Genomic DNA, 14127 nt, shown 5'->3' on the forward strand with positions numbered 1-14127 from the left:
AAACGTCAATTTTGTATTCTGACAGAAATATTTTGATTAAGTTAGGAAAAAAATCAAAGATTAAAGTACAGTTCAGTTTATTCCAGTTTAATACACCCCTATCCATTGACTATACTCCTGTCCGTTTTGGACAAGTGCTTAGTTTAGTACCAGGTTGTAGTGAGCCATCACTGGCCAGGTTTCCAATTCATTGTGGAGGAGACCTAGAATGTCCTTTTCAAGCCCCTAAGATTCATTTAAAAAGGGTGAAGACCTCTCTCCTGGTCTCCCCCTGCACGTTTCCCTAATAACTCCAATTTGTTATCATTTCAATGTGTCAGGTGAGATGTTGGGAACAGTGAAAAAAAATGGAAGAAGCAACAGGTATGTTGAATGCAAGTATCAGAAGTAAGACAAATGACAGAGGGCACCCATTTATTTACAAAAATATTGTCTACTGGGTATAATAAAGGCACACGGCAGTTAAATCAAACACAACGCACAGCCACTAGCGTCTTACCTTACTTTTAAAGTTAGTGCAAAAATATAAATATGTCTCTCTGCTTATTTTATAGTTGCATCAAAAAACAGTTACAATTAGGTTTCTTACACAAAGCAACAAATCATTTTCTTTTTTGGAGCTCATAGCATCTTGGTTTCAATAGTTCTGTTATAAAGATTGTTCACTGGTGTATTTTTGTTAACAAAAACCTGTCTGTGCCCCACTTTCCTGTTTTTAAGATGTAGCCTCTGCTTCCACCCATCGACACGTTTTCAGTCAGTCTGCCTGAGAGTTGAGGCACAAATCTCTTTTTAACATATTTATTTGTAAGGGACATCAATGAGTCAAGTTAAGTAAGGGCTGTAATAATAAACAGCCTTTTGGGCTAAGAGAAAAATCAGGACTTCAGTTTTAAGATGAGGAGACAAAGCTTACAAAGCTCAAATGTGTATTTAAAAAATAAAGCACATATAAATGTTTCTGCATGTAAAATAACTAAATACAATCATTACATATCTTTTAAAAAGTGAAAAAGATTCTTCTGCATTCTAAGTAGAACACAATGTAAAAATCTGGCATTGTAAACAGATAGGAGAAAGAGATGGAGAACTTTTGCAACGGTTTGTGTCTAAATGGATTTCTTGCCTCATGTCTGAGCAGTCTCTTACTGACAAGCTTTTTTCGCCACCCCTGCATTTCCAGCCATTTTCATTTCTGTACATATTTCAGAGCAAATCTAATTTCTTTCTGCAATGGGTTCTCGACGGCTGTCCCAGGAGCAGTGGGCATCACCTGCAGTTTTCAAGTGTTTAAATCTGAAGTTCTCTGTCTTAATTACTTTTGTTAAACTGTGTTTCTAGGCTTATCTTGGCTACCATTGATCACACCAGCTGCTGAACAAACAACCTGTCTTAACATCATTCTTGTCTCTTCTCACAACTGTAATCCATGATGGAAGTCATCATGAGACACAGTCATCAGTGAGATCAAGGCAGGCTAAGAAAAGAACAATTCATCAAAATTCCCAATTAGTCTACTGTCTCTATTTCTGGAAACAAGGTCAGTACTGTGACTGCCAGGCTGCTCAAACGTAAGACAGGGAATCTGGGAAACAGCAAAGAAAATGCTCTTTGTTGAAGAGGGACTGCATTCCCTGTTCTCGTTAAATGAAAGATCATCGTCGCACATCAGGCCACCTTCAGCCAGCTCAGGTCATCAGACCTTAAAGACAAGAAAAGACATGCAAAGTTTTACTAAACAATTACAATCTACATGACGCAAGAGAAGCAAAAAATATGATGTCATCATATATTCTTACAAGTACATGAAAGTTACTGACAGACAATCACGATATAATTCCATGTAGATGGCTTCTTGAACGCATGGATGCTTGCCTTTTATTTGCGATTAACCTTTCAAAAAAGATTTTCCAACTCATACAATTTTATAATACAGGAAAACAGTGAAATGTTCTATGACAAATATTTACAATTTAAAAAAAAACTTCCCTGCCAGGAAGTGCCAAGATCTTGCTAGATATGGATCCACCAGCGACAGGCAGGAATCCTTTATTAGATCTCTTATTCATTCATGCAAGGCCACTTACAATACTCCTCACTCAGGCTTACACTAGAGCAACGTTGCTTGCAGGCTATGTGGGGGTCCCCATTCTGCCTGTCTTTCATTTCTAGACCATGGTAATGACACTGTCCATTCTCAAGGTATCAAGGAATTGTGGTGCCAGATACTAAACCCATTTGCATTTCACTCACGCAGCTTGTGTTTTTGTTATGGTCCTTCCTGCTGCCATCATTTCAGCCACCTGGGAAACGGCAGGGTCAAAGTTCAAGCTGGCCACAGCGACAACCTCATCATTCCTGTAATCAAGGGTGGAGATATCTGCTGACTGTGACTGTGACTACCCATTGGCTCATGGAGGAGGAATGGGATGTTGTCCGCCGACAACATGCTGGGTGTCTGCAGGCTTGCAGTGACTAGCTCCCCTTCCAGGTGGCGCTAACTCCCCAGTTAAACCATAAGTGTGCAATTTCAATCTTTGAGGTCCAGAATCAAACAGGTTTTCTAGATCTCTTGAATTATCAATAGCTGATTTAAAAAGTGTTAAATTGGTCCAATTAAGCTGATGATCAGCTCAGTGAGGTCATTAAGAGAACGGGTTGAACAAAGACATATAGACTGTGTGCCCCCCCCCAGGACTGGAATTATGTTCCACTGAGTAACATAGGAGCTTACAATGTGTTACAAGGTGAATATTTTCTCCCAAACAGGTACAGGTGTCAAATCTTAAACTAATTGGAAGTTCCAGGTTAATCGGCTGGATAATAGAAAAAAATGTCAATTACAATTTTCGTTTTAAAAAAGGATACAGATGCTAATAAACAGAGAATGACCACTTTTATTAACACCGGGAATATTTTTTCTTGATTTTTTCACTAACTCGAAATGCCAAGTTGGTATCAGTCTTCAGGCATCCAATGCTCACTGGTGTAACTGCAGCCAAAAACACTGTTTTTTTTACTTACTTGATATAAAATGCAAGGAACTTCATTTCTTCTAGTTTGCCTTTCATGACAATCTCAGTGTACCCTTCCCCGTAGCCTGCAAGTGATGAACAGGAGCAGATAATTGGTATTGAGAATCCTGTACCCACAGGAGAAGAATGAGAAGATGTAGACAGACTCCTCACATGTGCCAACCCTTTGAGCCAATACTCATTTGGCAGGCGATATCTCAGGCGATACAGGACATTCAGTCCCCACTGGTGGAGAAGCATGCATCTCGCATTACTACAAGCCTGAAGGCACCTGGAGGTAACAGGGGTTGCTGTGTCTCCAAGTGAGCACTGGCCAGCAAATACCAGACCTGCCCCTACTGGCCAACTGCATGATGAACCCAGAATCCTGGGCACAGTCAGCTGCAGACATGACCGAAGCTTGAACCTGCTGAATGAACCATCTGGATGAGAAGCCCCCATAGAGACCATCTTTGATTCTGAGACCATCATGAAAAGAATTACACCACGGTCTGCTTCTGTTGTTTGGCATCATGTTTGTTCAGACAGGTCGGGAAATACCTGCATATCGGAAGCTCTTTCCTAGCAACACTGTCCAGAAGAAAGGAACAGAGTTGATTTCCGTTGGTATGTTCAGCATGTTCAAGGCAGCAATCCTTCCTGTAAATAATTCACAACAACAGATAGATAATATCCAGTTATTTGCATGTTTTGTAAGTGGAGAAAGACATCTTATTTTACCATTTAGATTCCATGAGAACTGTCGGCATGGTGAGATCAAGACCGAACCAGAATGGGCTCTTTCTCTTCAGTAAAAAATCAACTGCTAGTTGCACAACAACTGAGCAGTGTATCTCTGAGAACGTTACTCTCTTGTTTTGAATGCATTACACAGTTGCTTAGATCCACAACCTCCCAAGGCGTCCTGAAAGGGACTTTTATATAACCAAGGCTGTAAGGGACGTGCGTTTGGGATCCTTCGCTCCCACATGGATGTTACATATCGTCACTTCACCCTATTAGGAGTGGAGCCTTGTGCCATTTAAGCCATGTGACACCACAGAACTGCTCTTGTGCCCCCTGCAAGACAGAAGCCTCACTGAGGGGGATCACTTTACTGAGGACTGACAATTATGGGATAAACATTTTAAAATGCATTACAAATAAATCATGTCAAACATTTCAGGCTAAATATAATAAAGTCAGTTAACACTTTATGGGCTTCAAATGGAATTGCATTTTTGTTATATAACAAATGAGCTGTTGACCTTTAAATAACCTATAAGAAAGATTTATATTTGGAAATTATATGACTATTGTAAATAAACATGGTTATTGATACCTGGCAGGAACATCATACAGTATATTCCTGTTATAAAGAATTTAGATACGGATTCTGCATCCCCTAAATCACAACAGGAAGTGTTTGTGATGAAAGGTTGTTCTGTTTTTTTTTACCGTGAGCTTGCGCAACCTGCCAGTGCCCAATGTTGACTTGTTCATTTTTCCACAGGGAGAGAGGGAAGGAGGCAATATCTCCGGCGCAGAAGACTCCTGGGACATTGGTCCTCATAAACTGCAAGTCAGGATCACCAAAGTAAGACACTCAACAGGTCTATGCAGAGAGACTGGCTCTGGCTTGTAGTGGCTCTCATTTTCAAATGCCCACAGCTGATCACCTTAATACCTACCACATGCAGTTGAAGACTGAGAATCTTGTAGGGATACCAGTGTTATTTTCTGTGTGCATTGGTGTAAGACTTTAAATAGTTCAGTATTTGATGCTGAAAATCTTTTATGATTGAAGTAAGGCTCATGGACAGACAGTCCCTTAGGCAAATAATTGTTGATTTTTGGGGGGAAGGGATTATGTTGAAGAATTTAAAGTATGATTGAACTTTGCACTATTTAATAGAAATCTATTGAAATCTAGGCTAGGCTGATGAGCATACTGTTTCAGGGTAAACAGAGAAATATTACCAAGAACAGGAAAGTTAATATTCTGTTTTTACATGAATTGTTAACCACAGAATAGTAGGCAGGCGCAACATTGTGTTTGTCAAACCTGCAGGTGATTGGGAGTTCCTCTTAAGACCCTTAAACTGAAGCACCTTGGTGTTCTGAAGTGTGTGTAGATCTGACAGGTGCTCCCTTGGGTGAGCTCATAGTGAGAGACCGCCCTGAGTGGATCAGCTTACCTTGTCTACAATGACAGTGTTCTTGGAAGTCAGCTTCACCAAGCTCTCTTTCAGGAAATCTGAGTTGGGGATAACACCTTGGAAAACGAACAGAGTGACATGCTTATTGTACAGTTAAAACAAAACAAGCGTGCCTGTTGTGTTCTGGAAACCTGAGCACCTGAGATCGCTCTTACTCCAGTAAAATAATTATCAGCTCAACTAGGTGTGTTTAACAGGCTTTATGCAGTCTTTGGGGAATGAAACTCTCATTTAATAGCATAGTACCTACAATACACCCAGGGTTGTGAGCCATTGTTAGGAGGTTAAGATGTAGAGTCCATTTTGCTGTAAAACAAATTCAAGGGGATCTTTATACCTATTGCAACAATGAAGATATCTGCAGGCAAGACTTTCCCACTTCTCAGCACAACTTCCTTGACCTGCAGAGACACCAGCAGTCAGTTTTATGGGAGTGGTACTCATTATACTCAATAATTGATTCACTTTCAGTGAACAATGTGTGGTGTGTGATTGGAATGGCTCTGTACTAAAGCCCACACAAAGCATTTTCACATCCCCCTAATTGGCATAAGTGTTAAAAAGCAGAATTGTAGTAGGTGAGGGGTGGTTCGTTATTAAAAATGTTGGACAAGTAAATAATGGTGTCAGTGCTCTGTCTCTCAGGTGTCGACAGACACAAAATTTCAACATTGGTGAGATAAATTCAACATTTTGAGCACTGCAGCTGAATCTATCTTTACTGTACCTTTCCACCTTCCCCTTTGACCTCAGTCACTGATTCGTTCATGTAGAACTTCACCAGCTTGTCCTCCAGCATCTTAAAATGTTTGAAAAATACATCATGATGAGTTTTTCCTCATTCTCTAGGCACTGTTTCCAAAATATGTGGATGCCAGGCTACGTTGCGAGAGAGACAATTAAGTAATGACAGAGATCAACCAACCAACAAATTGTTTTCATGCTCATCTTGCAGAGAGTCCCAAACTACATTCATTTATAAATCCAAGACTAGAAAGACTCTGTGATTTTTTATAGTTTTCTAAAAAAAGATATTCTAATCAAAAACACTACTTAAGTAAATATTCTTTAATGATTCAGTTCATGCCTTATTCTTCTTTCCAGTGTCCATCTATCCATTATCAGAAAGCTGCTTGTTCCTGTCAAGAGGCACGGCAATCTGATTCCTATCCCTAAAGCATAGAGCGTAAGGCGACTGTGCAATCACACTCACTACTTATGGACACTGCAGCCAGCAAGTCTTTCATGCTGAGGAAGACACTGGAACACTCAGAGAAAACCCACACAGACATGGGGAGAACATGCAAACTCCGCACAGAAGGCGGTTTTGGATCTGTTGGTAGTTTTATAAACCTATCTTTTCTACAGCAAACCTTCATGGTGAGTCTCCCGATCTCAGAGCCCAAGGTCTTCTGAAAAGGGACCTCACTGCTGCCAATTACAGTCACACTGGAAGCTCTGTCAGACAGGCATGATGCCACCTCCATACCTGCAGGAATAAATAACATCTTTCAAACACAATAGATTCAGTGTGCAGGGCTGCAGCTCAAAGACAACCAAAAGAAAATAAAACAATAGGCTCCATAGAATTTCACATGCAACTGCCTTGATTGATGACAAAGGCGAGAAAAGCTGCAGCAAATTGGTACTGTATGTATACCTATGAAGGAGGTGCCCAGGATGACTGTGTTCTTGCCCAGTGCTTCCTGGTGAATTTTCGTGGCATCATCAGGAGTCTGGAGCAGTCTCACATTGTCCAGGTCAGCACCAGGGCAATGCAGTATCCTGGCTCTGAGGAATCATAATACACACCAGGCACCATGCTACAGTACATCCTCGCAGTACTTAGTATCAGCATGAGCAACCAGAACCCAAAATAAAGAACTTCCAGGCATGTTCTGAGATTTTATACAATATCTAAAATATACCTCATGCTGATTTGAGAAATAGTTTATAGAAGTGCTGAATAATTTCCATACTTTGTAAATACAATTGAATATTATATGCCATGTGAAAGTGTCAAAGAGGGTCTCATTGTGCTCCCAGTGTTAGCACAGGACTGTTTAAGACAGCAATGAGAACAGGATACCGACCTGCAGCCCGTGGCGATCAATAGCTGATCGTATCGCTGTGAAGAGCCATCATTAAAGGTGATTACGTTTTTATTTGTGTTCACTGATGTTGCCTTTAAAAACAAGGGCAGACCAGTCAGATAGCATGTAAAACATTTTGTGACCGGACATGAATATGGATAACACATCAGCCCTGCAACCAGATCAGGTCGTTTTGCTTCAGTCTTCACTCAAGCTTAAATAATTGAATTGAATATGGAATGCAAGTGAATTGCAACATGTGTGCTTTCTTTTCTTGGACATTGTGAGTCTTTTCACACACTCATATTAAATTATCTCTAGTCCGTTTACTTAGATAATATGATAATATTATCTTAATGTATATAGATACATATTTAAAATGTGTAAATAGATCATAGATAATATTTAGATAAGAATAATAAGCTTCACTCCACACATTCAGTTTACTTTAATCTTAGAATCACACATGCAAAGGTCTCGCTGTCTCACCTCCTTCCCCAGCCACACCTCAATGTCATACTGCTGGAAAAAGTCTGTCTGCCGGAGGAGAATATTTTGGTCCTGCACACTCAGGACCTGAAAAGCACAAGTTGGGAACAGTGCTCACCTGACAGGAATAAAACATCTACCTTATTTATATCTCATCAGATGTGGTTGCACTTTCAGCCTGAAAAACAGACTCTTCTTAGACCACTGGCACGTTCCTACATTCCAAATTGTCCACTGCAGGCCTGGCACACGTTTTTTTTTAAATGGTTCAACTCATAGGTGTGCAACACCTGTACTAAAGGGCCGGGAAATTTGGCTCAGATAAATAAGTAGACTAATAAAATAGTTAGAAGAGCTCTGGACAAGTGAAAACCTTTAGATATAACCATACTACATCACTGGCTGGACTAGAAACTTGTAAAGATGACCTGAAGTGGAACTGATTGCCAGGGTCTGTAGCTGCAGAACCCTTGTCGATCATGAATGTTCTGCTTTATGTCGTCCGAGCTGTCATCAAGCTGGCTGACACTAAAGCATACCTTGCTCAGCTTGGTCTTGTCATAAGGCAGCATGTTCTCCCGGGTGACCATGATGATCCGTCCTCCATAGCGCTCTTGCCGAAGGGTTTCTGCACACAGCAGTGTTGCAGGGCCTGCACCAGGGGCAAGAAGAAGTATAGCAATTCTGGCCATCTTAAATATCATTGTGATTGGACCATTCATTCATATTCATTCCCATAATGCACTGTACCTGATTCTCTTAATTCCCATCCCAAAACTAGAGGGTGTTCATTCTAATATCTATCTATCCATTCATGTACAGTAACTAAGTAACAACAGTATTGATTTGAGTAACGCAATAGAACCCCCCTGTACTTCCTGAAATGGGTTGAGCTCCATGCTTTCCTCACCTCCACCTATCAGCACCACGATGTGAGATTCTCCAGGCATTCGGCAGCCCATTTTCTTGACGCGCTTGGTCATTTGCAATGCCTGGGAGGAAGAGACAGAGAGGCTCGGGATAGCCGTTTCGGTCTTGGAGTGATTTTGAAAAGTAACTCTGAACATTAAACACAGACTATTAACTCCAGTCCTTCAGGTTCAGAATTAGAGAAGAATTCTAAATCACTTTCTGTCATCAACAGCTTTAGATAGGCGGCTTAAATTCATCCAGTTAAAATGATGATCAACTTGATCAGGTTATTAAGGGCAGAGGTGGATTGAAAACCTCTAGCCTCCCGGCCTGGGGTTCTGCACCCTTACATTAAAGCAAGGACACTCAGATGAGTTTATATTACAAGTCATTATGCAAGCTGATAATACGAGACGTGTAAAGATACTGGCTAAAATGCTATACATGTTTTGACTTCATAGCAACATAGCACAAATAGCCTAAATAAACTATGTGGTAGAGCTAAGTAAAAATAGAGATGTTATGCTGCTTTGGAAAAAGTTCAGTAGCTTCTTCATTTGTCTTGTGGTGAGTTGTACAGCTTACATTAAATATGAAAACCTTTACTGATGTTCCAAACAAAATGAAACAATCTACAGCTGTGAGCTATGAGTGTCTTATAACAAATATTTTTACATTGTGGGGGAAGGGGTTCTCCACAAACAAGTTGTATCAACCCTTGTGAAGAGATTAATTAATTAAGACTGTCATGAATGAAGATGACTACTAATCTTTAAAAAGAGAAAACGCAAGAAGCAGAAGAATCAGTAGAATGATGGTGTGGAATCTAGAAGTGAGGAATGACCATTTGTTATGAACACAAATAAATAAGCGATATTAAATGAATAACAGCCCATCATTTCTGATCAAAACGCACCTTTCATTCTTATAGTTTGAGTTGTTTGCTCTCTGAACAATGTACAACATGTAGTTATTACATACCTATAAAGCACAGTTTAACGATTAAGAAATATTTTATGAAGAAGAATAAAAATGTAATGAATGCACATGCTTACCTTTTTAGTAGCTGACACATACACTTTACTGTCCTCAATCTTCACCTTAGAAAAGGAATTTAAAAAAACGTTGCAAAGGTATCAGCTAAAATCTCTGCCTGGCCCCAACTTACCTCTTTAGTAGATATGCTCATTATTTATGTAATACATATATACAGTATGTATTTTACAAGGAACTCCTTTTAAAGTTATGGTATTTTAACTACATGCAGTCACTATTAACTATAGTTATGGAAATATTAGTTAGCAACACTATAAAGCAGACCCGTCTAAACAAATGTCTAATTCCACACTTTATATGTGCACATGAAGTCAAAGTTAGCAGACATACTGTATGCAATGAGATTATCAATATTATCAGCACATGAGCATATATCATATATAGACTCATTGTATCATTGTAGATCTTTAAGTACATGGTGCCAAAAACCAAATTTTAAATCTTTAACAATAGGTTTCCGTTTGTTTTCTATGTCTAGTTCAAAGTTTAACAGGTCAATAGCGCTTCTAAGTACACTAAACTCTGAGTCATGGTTTGGGCTATGTTGTCTTTGCACACAATACCAAGGAATTTCGCCTTCCAATAATTTATAAAAAAACGTCCCTGCATGCCAGTCAGAATACTTGGTTAAACGTCCATAAATAGAAGACAGAAAGTAAAGAAACACACAGGCCTCTCTGATTACCTTAAAGGAGGGCAGACTGTCCAAGCCAGGATATTCCTCTAAGTCACCTGTCTTAATATTGAAGCATGCGCCATGCCAGGGACACCGTACCCTGTTCCCTGACAGAGCCCCTGAAGAGGAACAGATTCCAGCAAGAGATCTGCTTTGATATCAGGTAGTTCAGCAAGTAGTTCATTACAATGACCATTAACAATGCAAACCCGTGTGTGCCTTTCTATCTAGCAGAACCATCACAGACCAGCCCCTGCCCCTCTTTCATCTCCCTGACAGTGTCCCATCAGGGGTGTGTCCTGGCCCCCGATGCTTGCCAGGTTAGGCTCCCACTCCTCCTGACCCTGTACTGGATAAGGTGGTGAGAAAATGGATGGATCCTGTAGGACTGGGACTGAAAACTGTGCTATTGTTTCACAAAGAGAAAACACAATGGCAAACTGCGATGGTTATCAATGGTGCAGGAGTGTCTCAGCACAAATGGGTTGTTTCTAGACACACTGAGGATGGCCTTACATGCGCCTCTCAATTCCTGATGCCACAGAGCACTGGAAGGCTGTTCTGGTCTAGGACGGCGAGGGGGGGTTACCTTTCCAGAGGGGGGCGCCATAGTGCGTGCACAGGCCTCCGATCGCGCTGTACTCCCCCTTGCTTCGCACCAACAGGACTTTGTGCCTCCCCACCTCCACCTCCTTCATCCTGGAGAAACGCAACAAGAGCGAGCCGTGACCGAGACTCTCCCACCAGCGCACCCAAAGCCCTGATGCACAACAACGGGATAAAACTCCTTCTGAGAGTGTGGGAAAGGAGCAGGATACAGGGCACATATATTTACCCAGAGTTTATTTTCCCAGAGTTCCCTGGGGTCTTAATCCATATACTTCTCAATTACAAAACAAATGATGAATATAACATAGACTGCACACATAGGCTTCTATTCCCAGCCTTGACCTCACAGCTCACATGTGACAATCCCTGCATGTATTTCTATATTTCTGTATTACTGTTCTTTCTATTAACTACAGTCCTCCAGATGGGCATTTTTTGCACACAGCAGAGAAGTGCATTGTGTGGCCCTCTTCCTTAGTCCCAAGGGAACTTCAAAGCCATACATCAGCCCCCAGGTCACACTCCAGATCAATATCTTTCCCTTACTGGGAAGAAAATGTGGCAGGCCTCTCCTGGTCACTGGTCTCCATACATTCATCAAAGGTGCTGCTCAACCAGACTTTATTTCAGCATCTATTTTTTTCCACACAGAGCACACTGTCAACAGTGCTTGGCTATAGCTGGTTTTATACAGTGTAACCCACCGTTCTCCTGTGTCCACAATAGACTGACTCATCAACACTGTTCTGGCTGTTTGTTAATACCACAGTTAACTGCATATATGCCTCCATGAACTTACTGTCCATCCTGCAGATCAGAGTCCAGGCACACCACTTTTGTGACCTCCTCCTGGTCTGAGTCTGGCTCTTGTCCACTGATAGCAGCTGAAAAGCACAGTAGTCCAGTCATTGACTGCTAAAACGACTCCACTTGCTGATCAGTGTAAGATCCTCAGTGTGCTAGTGTGCCACAACTCGGTGTCTTAACCTCTCCACTCCAACATCTCGCAAACGCAGGTTTTGTAAGGTAGATACAACAACGTCGCCGACTATAGGAAACAGAATCAACCAATCAAGTGGATCTTAACTCAAGATCCTAATCCTGTTTTGAGACTGAAAGTAAGATTGACACCGACGCTGATGAACGTTTCGCAATGACATCAGCATGTTTTAGGAATTACCTCCGTGGACGATCCACCTACTACTGATTTCAACCGTGTCGCCTGGCTACAAAATGTGGCGACAATGACACTGCGAGATCCTGAATGCGGACAAAAATAACGCATTAAGAGTAACTAAACTGGAAACCGAATGTCTGTAATTTTTTAATGGATTAGTATGACATATAGAGCTGGCGGATTATAGGGAGTGCATTAAAATTGGGTGTATTTCACTAAGCTTTTAAGCAAAATAATGCACTCATTAAATAACCACTTAGCCGATGCTGCCCGAGCTATGTAGTAACATGTTGAGGGAGTGACGGGCTGCTAACGTTCTTGTACGCGTCCGACGTCTAAATGTTGCATTTCAGCTAAGTATATATACACACTAAATGTATAGGGCCGGCTTGCACAATAAATATTACTCACTTTTCGCTTGTCCCTTAGACATCCCTGAGCCTGCCATGAAACCACGACGAAACGCTATAGCCCGGTTATTGAAGAGGCGCTAGAGAGCCAGTTGCGTTTCCCCAAACCGCTGACACTGGGCCGATTGCCGGGTGAGATGCGAAAGGACCAATGGAAGTCGGAACTGGATCCTGTAGCTTAGCAACCGTACCCCCCCCGGTGGGTCTGGGATGTTTGATCAGTGCTGATGAGTTGGATCGCAGGTGCGGTCAAAACAAGCGAAGCGCCATGAAAACATTAGTAGGCATTTGTTTTTAAATTCTTATATCACGGACTCCAAAAGTTCCGAGGCGCACAGAGAAAACTAACTGGCAGGAGCGCAAACAAACGTATTACCCGTAGCTATGCGGGATAGGTTTAAGGTTGTGTTTCAAGTTAAGAGTCAGACTGGCGAAACAGCCTGGGTGAGTTTGGAAATGTAGGCGATACGAGTTGGCTTTTAACACGCCTCGGGGAGAGCAATGCACCGACGCCCCTAACACCTGTTAGATGCGGTTACATTTCTGTGTCCATCAATCCACCCATTTTTTAACCGCTTCTTCCAATTCAGGGGTCGCAGGGGAGTCAGAACGGACACAAGACGGGGTACACCCTGACCTGAATGCCAGACCATCACAGGGCCGACACACACTTGGGGTCACTTTTCCCAGAAGCCAATTAAGCTACCGGTATGTTCTTGGACTGCGGGAGGAACCCGGAGTTCTCAGAGGAAACCCACGCGATATTGGGTTAAAAAAACAACATACGAACTCCACACAGATAGTACCCCAGGTGTGGAATTGAACCCAAGCGCTGCAAGACAGCAACGCTATCAACTGCGTCACCGTACCGCTCTGAATGTCTGTCGCCTTCATAATATTCAATGAAATATGCATCCGTCCACTTTCACTAACCTCTTCATGCTTAGAGGTCAGCGGTGAACAGGTGTGGTTCCCGGAAAGGTAAATACATCGCTTTTACACCGTAAAAACAGGCGCAAGCCTGTGTAAAGCTGCAACAACAGTCCGTAACAGAACAGAGACGTCGGTTATCTTCACAGCACGTACAGGACCAAATAAAGGAAGCTAGCTAAACTAGCTTTGGAAAAAAGCGGAGCCCAAAGATCATGTACTGAACGAACTTTAGTGTACACTTGGCATTGTTGTTGTCTCTTGTCCTGTTTAAGGACAACAGGTGTCAGCCGTACAGAAACTATTGTACGTGCACAAACACCGAAATCCCCACAAGATGTCGCCACACTCTACGACACAGAGCCGCTCTGTCGCTTACGTACTTCAGCGACACTACTATTGATGTTGCCTTCATGATCTTTTTCTGATTATAGGGGTTACGGGGATAAGGACGATCATAACCCATATCCTCACAATGATTGGGCAAATCGCCCTTGATTGATTTTGTAATAGGTTTATTCCATGCTGAAAAAAAGAAGAAA

The 14127-nt window shown here is 41.7% G+C and overlaps 1 protein-coding gene across 3 annotated transcripts; it reads right to left on the reverse strand.

Moving 5' to 3' along the window:
* Positions 1-397: 397 nt before the first annotated feature.
* aifm4 (apoptosis inducing factor mitochondria associated 4) lies at positions 398-13099 on the reverse strand. 3 transcript variants are annotated; one of them, XM_088616539.1, is made up of 19 exons: positions 12657-13099; positions 11868-11952; positions 11049-11158; positions 10469-10578; positions 9783-9827; positions 8726-8807; positions 8355-8467; positions 7816-7902; positions 7327-7418; positions 6894-7024; positions 6607-6722; positions 5961-6032; positions 5571-5634; positions 5213-5289; positions 4473-4590; positions 3576-3674; positions 3025-3100; positions 2254-2303; positions 398-1702 (listed from the first exon to the last, which is right to left on the reverse strand). In XM_088616539.1, exons 1-18 carry the CDS (start codon positions 12691-12693, stop codon positions 2291-2293), a joined length of 1527 nt encoding a protein of 508 aa, XP_088472665.1. In that variant the 5' UTR covers positions 12694-13099; the 3' UTR covers positions 398-1702; positions 2254-2290. The 3 variants fall into 3 exon arrangements, with proteins under 3 accessions (XP_088472665.1, XP_088472664.1, XP_088472666.1); XM_088616538.1 differs by having other exon boundaries at positions 2254-2358; positions 12657-13095; XM_088616540.1 differs by lacking the exon at positions 12657-13099 and having other exon boundaries at positions 2254-2358; positions 10976-11158.
* Between the last annotated feature and the right edge of the window lie 1028 nt (positions 13100-14127).

Source organism: Lepisosteus platostomus, chromosome 22 (genome assembly GCF_059453375.1).
Source record: "Lepisosteus platostomus isolate fLepPlt1 chromosome 22, fLepPlt1.hap1, whole genome shotgun sequence".
NCBI lineage: Eukaryota > Metazoa > Chordata > Actinopteri > Semionotiformes > Lepisosteidae > Lepisosteus > Lepisosteus platostomus.